At 42.8% G+C, this 12450-nt stretch overlaps 1 protein-coding gene across 1 annotated transcript in view; it reads left to right on the forward strand.

The window, feature by feature from the left end:
- The first annotated feature begins 616 nt into the window (after positions 1-616).
- MAPK1 (mitogen-activated protein kinase 1) overlaps positions 617-12450 on the forward strand; it is a 38876-nt gene continuing 27042 nt past the window's right edge. The window contains exon 1 of the mRNA XM_005147751.4: positions 617-983. Coding sequence (XP_005147808.2) covers positions 841-983 — 143 coding nt within the window. The 5' untranslated portion in view covers positions 617-840. The remainder of the gene's footprint in view (positions 984-12450) is intronic.

Raw genomic sequence — 12450 nt, forward strand, 5'->3', positions numbered from 1 at the left:
CGACATGATACCAACCATCAACAGCAGTTTCACCTCCCATTCAAAGCCTTCAGTTATTTACACGGTAAACAACTACCGGGAAGATCTAATTCCACAGAAAACCAAACGCGCTAAATGGATGTTGCAAAACTACCCGCTGAAGTCGGGAAACGTCAGAAATAAACCTGCCCCTGTTACAGTAACTCCGCTTTCGCGTACAATAACCTTGTGCCCGTGACGCCGGGCGGTGCAGGGCGGCCCTGCCGCGTCCGGGACCAGCGCCCGAGCACAGCCGCGGCCCTTCCTCCTCCTGCCGGCGCCTCCCGGCCGCTCACCGCGCAGGCGCACACACCGCCGGGAGCGGCGGAGGTCGGGCCGGGCCAGGGCGTTCAGGCCGCGGGGCTCTGGGCCCGCAGAACCCGGCTCCATTTCCCACCCCGGGCCCGCCGTCACCTGCCGCCCCTAATGGCGCCGGCACGCCCGCCACGTGACCCGCGCGCCGCGCCCCCTCCCCAGCGGCTGCGGTTACCGCAGTGCCCAGCCCCGCCCCTTCCCTCAGGCCACGCCCCCTCCCCAGGCCCCGCCCCGCCGCTCCCTCCGCGCGAGCCCCGCCCTCTTTTCCCCTCCCCCCGTGCAGGGCCGATGCGCGCGCGCGCGGCCGGTAGCGTCTCCTCAGAGCGGCCGCGGTGGTGACGGCGCTGACGGGGTCCCGGAGCCGGCGGCAGCGGCGGGAGCTGCGGAGAGCGGCGGAGCGGGCGGTGCCTCTTCTCGTCCCCGCATCCTTCTCCTCGTCCCCCTCCTTCCTCCTCCCCCCGCCTCCGCCCCCCCGCACGCATCACCGCGGTTCCCGGCACGGACAACATGGCGGCGGTGTCGGGGGCCGGGGCTGCGGGCGGCTCTGCCAGCGCCGGGGGCCCGGAGATGGTGCGGGGCCAAGCGTTCGACGTGGGGCCCCGTTACACCAACCTCTCCTACATCGGCGAGGGGGCTTACGGCATGGTGTGGTGAGTGCCGGCTCTGAGCCCAGCTGGGGCAGCGCCCCTGCCCTGAACAACTCCCTCCTTCCTTCCTTCCCCGCCGCCCGGCCTGGCCGCAGCCTCCCCGGGGCCCGGCCCCGGGCTCCGGCCCGCCCTTGCATGGTGGGGAGGCCTCTGCCTTGCCCTCGGGGGAGGGGAAGCCGGGTCTCAAGCATCTCTGCCTCGCTCTCCTCAGCTCTGCTTTGCCCTCCGTGCTCCCGAGGATGTCTCTCGGCATCACCCTTCCCCTCTCTCGCTGCACTCCCCGCCCCAATCCCTCCATCGATGGGTGCAGCAGAACGACTCGTTTCCTTTCAGTCGTGCGTTTATTTTCTTGGCTGTTTCTCGCCCCTGCCTCCAGAGTAGGTTGCTCTCTTCGTTTCCCCAGACTCTGTAGCGTGATTGCAAGCGTTCAAAAAGGGGAAAAGGTCGTAAAATCCTCCTAGCAGCTCCGCGTTTCCCTTTGTGCTCATCTGGCTGCACGTCCCTGAGGTCAGGGATGGTTAGAAAAGTGAATCTGTGCAGATGAATCGCTGCCCCTGCCTGGTTTTGCCTAGGACGTGCTGCCTGTGCGGCGCAGGCTGCCAGGTTAGCGTCTGAATTAACGAGTATGCAGGTGAAAGTTCCCTTCCGCCGCTCTAGCGCGGGGTTGTTTTGTATCGTGAAGGCTTGCACTGAGTCTCCCTAAAAAGCTATAGCGTGTTTGCTTTGGTTGGTATCAGTCTGAAAGAGCGAGGTGAACGAACTGCAAAATACTGAAAATGTGAACTAACAAGATTAAGAGGGCGAGATGGGGGTTTTGCTTTCAGCAATCTAACTTAGTTGGGCTGATGCTGTGTAATGCTGTGTCTAGTGACCAGGTTATAAATCTGATATGCCCTGTCAGCGTGCTTAGGATTTCATATTCTGTCTTACATTCGTCAAACAGGTTAAAAAAACCCCAACTTCTGAAATAATTTAAGGGATGCAGATTAAAAACTTTTTTTGTAACTATTTTGTCAACTTCCCTCCCATCCTGTCTCCATTTCTTTGGCATATTTTTTGACCAGAGCTGACTTTGTGAAAGCTTTATCAGCATTATTTTCTTTCTCTGATGCGTGATCTTCTGTGACCTAGTGCATTTCTCAGCAGAGGTTCTTCACAGCCTTCAGCTGTATGTTACAGATTTTTATAGCTATAAGTTTTTGCATACAGTCATTGAATTGTTCTGGCCTGTTAAGATGAAGTCATCTTCGATTTCAGGGTGGAAGCTTTCCTCTAGGCCTGAACTTAGCTGGGAGATGAGCCTCTTGCAAAGTTTGGAGTTGTGGCCTTCACTTTTTTGCTGTAGGAAGAACCTTCAAAATTTAAATCAGAAATTGTGTTTGTGGTGTAAAAATATCCTTGTTATTGTTCTAGCATTAGAAACCACATCAATATATGCAGCGTAAAACTATAGCTTATGGTACAGACTGTATTTCATTACGGTGTACTTTATCGTTTGAGTCAGGGCAAGATAATGTCCGTGCGAACTGCACTGGTTTACACTTGCAGTCTGATCTAGGAAGATGCTTGGGAATAGTACTTTCAAGCTGTGTACTGTAGGATAGTCCTGTTGGTATCAAGGGGTTGTTAAAAGTGTGTTTAACAGAAAATGTGTTAAAGCCTTAATGTTTCACCACAGATCAGAGCTTACAAGCAGTAGGGTGGCAGTCGATGCCCTTTTTTGGCATCACTGTTCCAGTGAGCAGATACAGGGGAAACGGGGCCACTTTCTGCCCCTCCAAATGGTGTGTCATTAAATTCTGTACTGAAACTGTTTTCCCCTCAAAACTATATAAGGTTATCTTTTATTTAAAAACTTATTCTAACACATTGTGTCTGCTCTGAATGCTGTACAAAATTACTAACCAGAAATTCCAAATCTCCAGTTCAGCTGAAATATGCACTTGGCTCCTGTGTTTTCTATTCTAAAATTATTAACAAGAAATACTGAATTCAGTATGTTGTGCTCTTAGTTATTGGTCTCTGTCTTGGGTGTGAAATGACAGGGAACAAAGTCTCAGTTTATATTGTATACTTGATAAGGGAGGTGTTGGATGCACTTGCAGTTAAATGCCATAGCAACTGTAATGTATTGTAGTGCCTAACATGCAAGCTCCTATGATTAAATAACATTACTTGCCAATCAACAGACGTACAGGCTATGAAGTTTAGTGCGTAGTATGTTTCTTTCCTTGCTTTGATTGCTAATGCAGCAAGGATCTGAAGAAGCTTCTCCCTGGGGGGCAGGGTAGAGGGCAAGCTATGAGTGTGCAGATGGAGATGTTTCCTGCAACTGCAAAATCCATCTGAATTTGTACACTTTAATGAGAGAACGCAGAGCAGGCTTTGATGATTTTGGTTTAGACCCACAGCTAATGTGTATGATTTGGGAGATGCTAGTTATTTAGCAGTGCATTGTGCCACGGAAAACAAGTGACTTAACTCTTTCCCTTGTTTTTCCTAATTTTTATGTTTCTGTATTACTGGATTAGGGAATAGAAAACAGTACAGTTCTTTTAATTAAATTAATAGAAGGCAAGTGAAGTATTCTTGGGATAGTGCTGTTACAGTCAGTCTTCCATTTTGATTTTGCAGGAGGGAGAATGTTTGAGAAATATTGATCACAACATAAAACAACAGCACAGGAAATAGAGGAAGATGTTCACTGAATAGACTGTACGCGAATGTTCTTTCATCTGGATCTGAAAACCCTTAAAGGCATTTAACTCTTTTTCCCTAGTGCAGTTATTTTTAATATAATCAGGTTTTGTGTAAAAATAAGCTGAACAGAGCAGTGTATTTACTGCTGTGTTGTGGTTACACTTTCTGAGCTTTGTAAGCAGAAAGACATATTATCAGGCAAACCCTGTCTTAATGTCCTCCAGTTAAACTCTGCCAAAAGTGTTCATCTTGGGTACAGACTTACATCCTGCATGAAAATTTGTTGCTGGAGGTGAACTGATTAGTAACTGGACATCCATGTCAGTGTCCATTTCTATCCTGTTTTTTGTTTTCAGTATTCTGCATGTGAAACTAAGGAATGACCACAGCACAAAGTTTTAGCCAAAAGGCTCAGCATTTCCTAGGACTGCAGGACATTCTTTGAGCAATTATTTAGTCATACAGTCCTGTTCGTTACTCTGAATTCATTTATCCAAATATATGCAAATGTTGTGGGTTTTCTTTTTTCCTTCTCTTTTGCTTCAGAATTGTTTTGAGGGGTTTTAGTGTGAAGTTCTTCATGTGATGTTCCCTTTCTTTCCACGATAGGAGATTGTCAACCTCAGAGTCGGCTGGGAGTGACTTTCAGACCAGATCTGAAAATTTCAGGACTACTTTTCTGACACAGTAGAATGTGATTTTTGAGATTGTCTCATCCTCCCCATATTCTGGTTGTTTTTCTGAGGGGTGCTAAACAACCTGTTAGCAGGCTGTACTTTAAACACACTGAAACACTGATTAAAACATGATAGTGCTGACCTTTAAGTTTCCAGTGTGAATTATTCTTCATCCAGTGGTCAGTGGTAATTTGGCAAAAATGATACTTGGACATCGTAAAACAATCTTTCTGGAAAGAAATGGTGAATGGGAATATGATAGGGATGTTCTCTTGTACGTTCCAGTTTTTGGAAGACCTTTTGTCATCAGGTTCATGTGAATGTGAAGTATTATCACTGCTGCAAATAACTGCATATAAATAACAAAGATGAATGCAGTTGGGAGAAAACAATCTTGAAGCTCAATCTTGAATTTCTTGGCCTCAATTTGACTGTGTTGTTACAAAGACATCTTTGTGTTACTGATGTGCTATAGAAGAATGATATTAGAAGTTAATGTTGCCAATAGATGAATGTTAAATAATACTGAAAAGAATATTTAAGACACTTGGCAGTAGTTTTCTCAAAGTCCTGCTCCTTTCTACTTTCATATATGGAAGAGCCCTGCTTTTAGAGGATGGGTGGTAATTTGAAATTAAATGGGAGTAAACATATAAAGATGCTCAGGAAAAAAATCAGGAACAATCTGCAAGGTGTAGGTATACATAGTCAAAAATAAAAAACTCGATGGATTTGATGGTTGTGTAATATTGCCTTTTGAGACTGACCAGTGTTACATGAAAACGTAAGGTTTGCCATCCCTCTGTGAGGGTCAGGCTGTTATCTGGAGAACCGCTGAGTGGCAAGGATCAGAAACAGCCTGTGAGATATTTTCTGTTAGCTATTGCATTGATCCAGAGCAAGCACCCTTCGATGGCAGAGCAAGTCTAGAGATTCATGTCCCTGTTTGTGTTTTTAGGGAGCACGGGTGATTTATGGGTATCGATACCTGGTAATTAACATGTTCTGGTGTGATAAGGGAAGCAAGGAGTTAGCCAACCCTAATGCATTCTCTCCAGTGCAAGGAGCAGGGTGGAGAATTAGGGACTGTAATTGGTGGCTGGTTATCGGCATCTTCCCTCTGGGGAGAAGGCCGGGGTCAGTGTTTCCCTTCAGTCACTCAGACTTCTAGCGCTTGCTTAACCGGACGCTGAGACGTGAAAGGAGCAATTAGAGCTGCTTTTCCTGCTCTCTGTCCCCTGTGATGCAGCAGGCTGTCTGCAAGCTGTGCAGCAGCATTGGGCACAGGACAGCAGCTACTTGCTCGCTGATCGCATCTGAGCTGTCTTTAAGAGGGAGATAAGGGGTTGCAGCTTTTCCTGTCTGCCCAAAGTAATGGGATCCTGGCTTAACAGTTGAGTGCAGCTTAGGGACACTTGCATTTTATAAATAAATACACATTTTATTAACATTGCATGGTCCAGCCCACAGAAACAGATAATTTGTGTGTTTTTTTAAATCATGATTTATCAAGGAAACAAAGCTTATGTGTACACAGTATCTGTATCTGGTCACATCAGTCCATCTCTTGTACCCTTACATATGATTTTTGAACCTGTTTCCTGCCTTTCATCAAATTTGACAGATGGTAAAATCTTAAAGGTGGAAAGTTTCCGCAGGTTTCTTAAAAATAGGTGTTTTGCTAGTGTGAAGTGATCCTATGCGCTGCTCCACTGAGGAAGAGAGACCGCATGAGGAGGTCATGTAGAAGTCAGATTTCCCTCAAGAGACTTGACAGATGCCCCAGTTTTATGGATGGATTTGTTGGTACCAGAGAGACCAGAATCGAGACCAGAAATGTGTATTTGTAGGACACCAGGCTCTGTTAGTTAGTGATCTCCTTGTTTAGGAGGGGGAAATCTGCAACCCACAGAGCAGTTAGTAGTTACCAGCTGAGTACGTGTACAGCTCAACTTGAATTGACAACTAATACTTTGCCAACATAGTCAGTTTTTTAATGTTTTTTTATGTCGATGCTTTGTCATAGCTTTCAGAAATGAAATTAACTGATCAATTTGATATTTAATAAAAATATTTTATGACATCTAGCTGTGGAATATTTCATAGCGTAATGTTGTTGGAAGGGACTTCCTGAGGTCATGTAGTCCAGCCTCCTACTCAAAACAGGGCTGATGTCAAAATTAGATCAAATTGCTCAACTTGTCCACTCAGTGTTTCCAAAATCCCCAGGGATGGAGATTCCACAACATCTCTGTGCAGCTTCTGGTTCTAGTGGTAAACCAGTTGCCCAGTGACACTTCTGCCCTTACAAACATGAAAGTTTCCCTTGCTGCAGCTTGTGACCATCATCTCTTGTCCTTTGTATTTTTTCACCTCTGAGAAGAGTCTGGTTGAGTTTCTCTCCAATTCCCCTTTATGTAACTTAAAATAGCGATTAGCTGCTTTACACATTCAGTCTATACAAACCCAGTTTCCTCCATTTTTTTTTCTCTGTTGTGTCATGACCTTCAGCCCCCTATGCATCCTGATGGTTTTGTGCTAGACTTGCTCCAGTACTGGGAGAGAGTATTCCAGATGTAGCATCACAACCTTCGTTGTCTTCCTTGATGGGCTGGCTGCACACTCAGTAATGCAGCCCAGTCCATGGTGAGCCTTCATCACTGTGAGCAGGTGCTGCTCATGGATGAAGCTGGATCTTGTTCTGGTAATCCAGAAAATACTTGCACTTAGTGAGGCATTTTAGGAACTTTTCAAATAATGTCTGATAAAAAACCCAAACCCTACAAGATTTTATTGAGCAATTTCAGTTGTATTTGCTTTTGATTTCCAAATCACTCAAATGAAGCATACAGAGCCATAAACATATTTTAGAATACAACTTTTATATTGACTATATTGACTTCTATTGACTGTTGTAAGATAAATTAATAGTGCATGTGAAATGCAGCAAACTAGTGTGTTTCATATGATTTATCTGTGTAAAACCTGGATTCTGTTACTTGCTAGGTCAGCTATTAAAGACAGTTGTTTGCTTGTGAATCAATCTTCTTTTCAGAAGGGAGCTTATTTTCCTTTGCTTTATGACAACTTTGGGGCATATAAAAAAGTTATTCTCAAAGTCATCTTTTTGCAGGGTACATTAAAAGTCATACACACATTACTTCCTTGTCAGCTTTGACCAGGTAGATTAATAAGGTCCCTGTAGTAATAAATGTCACTAATTCAGATGGGGTTATTTGAAAAGCTGTTGGTAGATACGTGGGCAAGATGCGGTTTCTTGTTCTGTAGTGGTGTCAGTATGGTTTCTGTTTCAGAGAGCATTCCTGTTGCCACCCCCTTCTACTGGGTGAGCACTGGCCCAGGGGCAGCCTGGTGTCCCTGGCAGAAGGGATGTGTCCTAGCATCCATCCAGGAGGTGTGTGGTGCCCTGGGACATGGGCTGAAAGGCTGCCAAAAGGTTGTTGTGTGCCCCCCAGGCCTGGCACCCTCTTGCTGGTGGATGAAGTACTGAGGAGGGATGTGTGTGTATACACACATATGCATTTGAGAATATGCATATATATATATATGGCTTGTAGAAAGGCTTTTATAGAAATATTGTTCTATTAGATCTGGGTAGAATCTTCATGAGAGTCCAGTTTTTAGTGGAGTTGTACACATGTTTGTATTATCTTGGTTAGCAGTACCTAAAATCTCCACAACCTTTGTTCTATTAAGGGAAAATCTCTTCTCTTAGAAGTTGTTCTTTTGTCTTTTAAGAGAATTTTCATAAAATACTGAAATACTCTGTGGTGATTAGAATGCAAATGAGAGCTTTTGTTACATGGTAGAAAGTAATTTGGCTGTGGTGTGGGTATGTTCTAAGTACTGGCAATTAGGCTTACGGTTTATAATATGCAGTTACTCCATTTTTTAGCTTTTCTTGAAATCAGCAGCTGTCACTGCAATACCTTACTCACTTGTCTGGAGGGGAGGCAGTTTGTTCCATCAGGTATTGCTGATGCGTCCTGAGTAACCCTTGAAGTCATTTGAGCACCGCAAATCAATACTCCCCAAACTGCTTCAGTCCATAATTTACCCAATTTCACTGGGGTTTGGATGGCGCAAAGTACCCCAAATGACATTCAGGCTGACTTTTACTTTGGATTTTTTTTAGTGTGTTTCATAATTGTGAAATATCTGCCTTTTAGTTACAGTAGCCAATATGTCTTAATGCTGATGCCCTGTCTGAACAAGACACCTGTCAGTATGTTGAGGGGCTAAATATGGCCTTTTAAAACAGAAAAAACACGCAAAAAGTGCTTTATAAGTGATACCAAAGAGAAGTAACTCCTGATAGTGGTGAGATGCACACTTGGTGCTAGTGGTTTGGGGGTTTTGTTTTGTTTTGCAGTGGAATACTGAACTGACAATGAGCTTTCCCTAATGGCTTTGTGATAGTTTTCATTTTGCACTGATGTATCTGCAGGTTCAGGAAAACCTCTGCTTCTAAGTATGCATGAATGGGTTTGTGCAGACTTTTATTTGTTTTTCTTCTGGAGTGAGACTAACTTTTCTGAAGATATCTGTTGTGTGGAATTGATTAAATAAGCTGATTACTGAAAAATAGAGTAATTGTGTGGAGCTTGCTTTTTTCCTTTTTCTAAAGTTGCTTTTATGAGGAGTATTTGGGATAGAAGACAGATTAGAACTTTATGAGACAAAAGACTAAACCACATTGGGGTGTTTGTTAATACCACTCACAGCGCTGTGGTAGTGTTGTCCTTTCTCTCTAGGAAAGGAGAAACATTTCCTACACACACTTACAGAGCCCTGTATGCATTGATGCTGGATGCATCCTGTATGTTGGATGCATTTCAGGCTCTGGAGTAACTGACCTCCCATAACTGTCGTGGCGGCTTTTTGTTGCCTCTTGAGAAGCTGTAAGAACAGGAGGAGGAAGTCAGCTTTTCATCGGCTTGTGTGAAGGTTTAACTTTCCTGACAGTTGGGCCTAGGCACCTAAGCTGTGGTTTCCATGACTGACTTGTGCTGATTTGAAAAGGGCAGCTTTTCCTTCCATGCTGCAGGTCATGTCATTCCTTCCTCCTCTCTTGTGCTGGTGCTTACACAGCTGTAGTTAGCTCTGTTGGAAACTGATTCAGCTGAAAAGTTACCTCACAAAAAAATCAAATTTAAAGGTGGTAAGTTGGCATGAGTGACACAAAACCTCATCCTAGGTTTTGATGTCCGAGTCCTACTGCTGACTCAGGAAGGGGATAGGAATATGCAGGGGAAGACTTCTTTACTGTCCCTGTTTGTGAGCTACTTTGACTTTGACCTTGTATTGGGTTTCTCTGAACTGGCACCAAGAAAGCCAATGTTCCAACCAAAAAGAGAAAGGGGCCAGATTTTCAGGCACAAAAAGGAAAGTGAAACACAACTACTCACTTCTTTTAAATCATTGAGCCATTAGGTTGTCTCAGATGTTAAGTTCTTACAATTTTACCCTGAAGTAGATTTCCACAGCAATTGTCTTTAAGTTTGTATTGAGAGAAGAAAGATGGTGATATTTAATATTGTAATATCAAAAGCAGTGGGTGCTTTGGAATGAGGGGTTTATTTTGCAGATAGCCAAAGGACCTTTAAATATAACAGTGAAGTTTGCCTATGTATTAAATTTGGCATAGATGCTATCAAAGGGAATACTGGAAGCAGAGAACCTGTAAACCCCTAAAATGGGGAGGACAGGTGGGAAGGCAAGAAGTAGGTGAAATACTAGGATGTAAGAGTTGTCTATTTTCTGAAGACCAATTTGAACTTAAGTGGCAAAAAGCAGAGTAGGCATAAGTGATGATTAGAAATCACTGTGCTTCTTATCTAAAGGTATCGAAAGTAAAATGCAGTGCTGAAAACACCATGAAGTTAATGTCATCCTTAGCCAAACAATACAGAACCTTGGGTGAAATGGCTGATACTTTTCTAATGTTAAGGTATAGCTCTAGAATTGCTGTTTTTCATAGTTCTGTTTAGTAGGTGCTAACAAAACACAAATCATCTGCTGTGCCCCACCCAGGATTAGGAATTGAATGAGCTTCTGGTGAAAGTAATTTATTTAACAGGCTCCATTTTGTATGACTGGCTATTTGTTTTCAAAACACTAGGAGTGATCCAAGGAATTAAAACTGTTAAGCCATTATTATGTGCTTAGTAAATAGTTTTAAATTGTCATGCTTTGGAAGGCTTCATCAGGTTCTACTTTTCAAATTCCGAAAAATCAAGTTGTGCCTTTTTAACCCATTAGAATTATTTGAGTTATAATGATTTGAAATATATTTTCTATATATGGAAACAAATTTCCTATAGGAGGCTACAAAAGTGCCACAGTAATTTGTGGTGTGAAGGGTAATAACCTGTAGTAGATCAGAAACTGCCAAAGAGTAAAATCACTTAGGAGTACTAATTCATATTTGTCATAGCAGGAAAGAGTTGGTGTATTTGTAGCAGAAACCTTTAATATTAGAACTGGGTTTTGACTGTTACGAGAAACAGGACTGAAAAATTAGGTAGTAAAGGTGATGCAGTTACATTTTGACTCTGTGAGCTTCAGAGGTTAACTAAGAGCAAGACAGAACAATCTGCAGTGATTACTTGAGCACCTTGCTATGGACTTATGACATAATTTCTAAATCAGTGCTCTTTATTTCCCCACCCTACCCCCTTGTTGGAAAACAAAAATAATCAACTTTGTCAGAAATACAAACATAATTGTTTGTTTAGGTGTCTTCTATAATAAAAATAAAACCATACCAGTGATCATTTAGTAATGAGAAAGAGACAAAAGGTGTTATGAATATGGATAAACTCTTGAGGAGTTTGTAAAGCATGGCAGTTGCTCTGCAGAGGGGCCATGATGGAAGGCTGTTTAGAAACAGAGATTCATATTTTCTTAGCTCCAAAGTAATAATCTACCCACTAGAATCTATGAGATGACAAATGAAGAACTGCTTTAAAAAAACCCAAATGACACAAACCTAAGATTTTCAAATAGCATGCAGTTAGGAATCACCAGGTAGGGCCAGATTTATGCTACTGCAAATTTGATCACCTCGTCTATGCAGTTATTTTAATGTTCTCTGGTTGCTCAGTCTTTGCTGCCATTTTTGTATCATGAGATGGAAGAAAATGGGGAGCAGTTGTCGGTGAAGTTCAAGGTCTGTGGACAGCCTTATATCACAGCAGTGCATATTCTTTCATTTTTCCTCTAAAGAAACAGGGCATAAGATAAATCTGAGGTCATCCTGTAATTTTTAACTTGAGGTAGTTTCCCAACACACTTGACAAGTGGCAGAGAATTCAACAGTCACGTAGTGATGAGGAGAGGACCATTTCTTAACCACTCAAACTTCTGGCATGCCATTCTTGTATCTAAGCTTGCACTGAAGTATCTTGATTTTGAATTCAAGCTTTTTTTGGCCTCTTTCACTATAAGCTCTTAGTGCATCTTTCTTAAAGACCAAGAAAATAATACATAGAGCTGTCTTACTAAACTGAGGTCTGTTAAATCAAGGCAGATACATCTTAATATGGATAGGTACCTATTTCTTTTAAAACCAGGTGCTGGTTCTGGAAGTTAGTGTCAATAAAAAGGGTCTGATGAATAGCATATTTATGTATCTTCAAAATTATTAAGAATAAAGAAAAAAAAGTAAGAAATATTTCTAGTAAATGTGGGTGTTTACAGCTGGGGAGAAAGTATATTCAGCAGTATAAAAATGACATATTACTGGATGTTCTCAAATCTGAAACTGTCTTTGACTACTTTTATCTGTTTTTCAGTCTTTTCTCTTTGGTAAAAGAATAATGCACTAATGCTGCTCCCTGTATTTTAATCATCTTGAATCAAAAGCTAATTGTTCTGAAGACTCTGAAAGCCCACGAGCAGTCCCCTCCACAAATCTGCACACATAACACCGCCTTCCCCCACCCCCAAACCCTGTAGTGAACAGTCTGTTACGGTACTGCTGGTTACTACACTGTCATAATGATGTGTTATTTTACTTACAGCAGTCTTAAAAATAAGGTGAAGCTATTTGCATTGTAACTTGATAAATG

This window comes from Melopsittacus undulatus, chromosome 12 (assembly GCF_012275295.1).
Source record: "Melopsittacus undulatus isolate bMelUnd1 chromosome 12, bMelUnd1.mat.Z, whole genome shotgun sequence".
In the NCBI taxonomy this organism is placed as follows: Eukaryota; Metazoa; Chordata; class Aves; order Psittaciformes; family Psittaculidae; genus Melopsittacus; species Melopsittacus undulatus.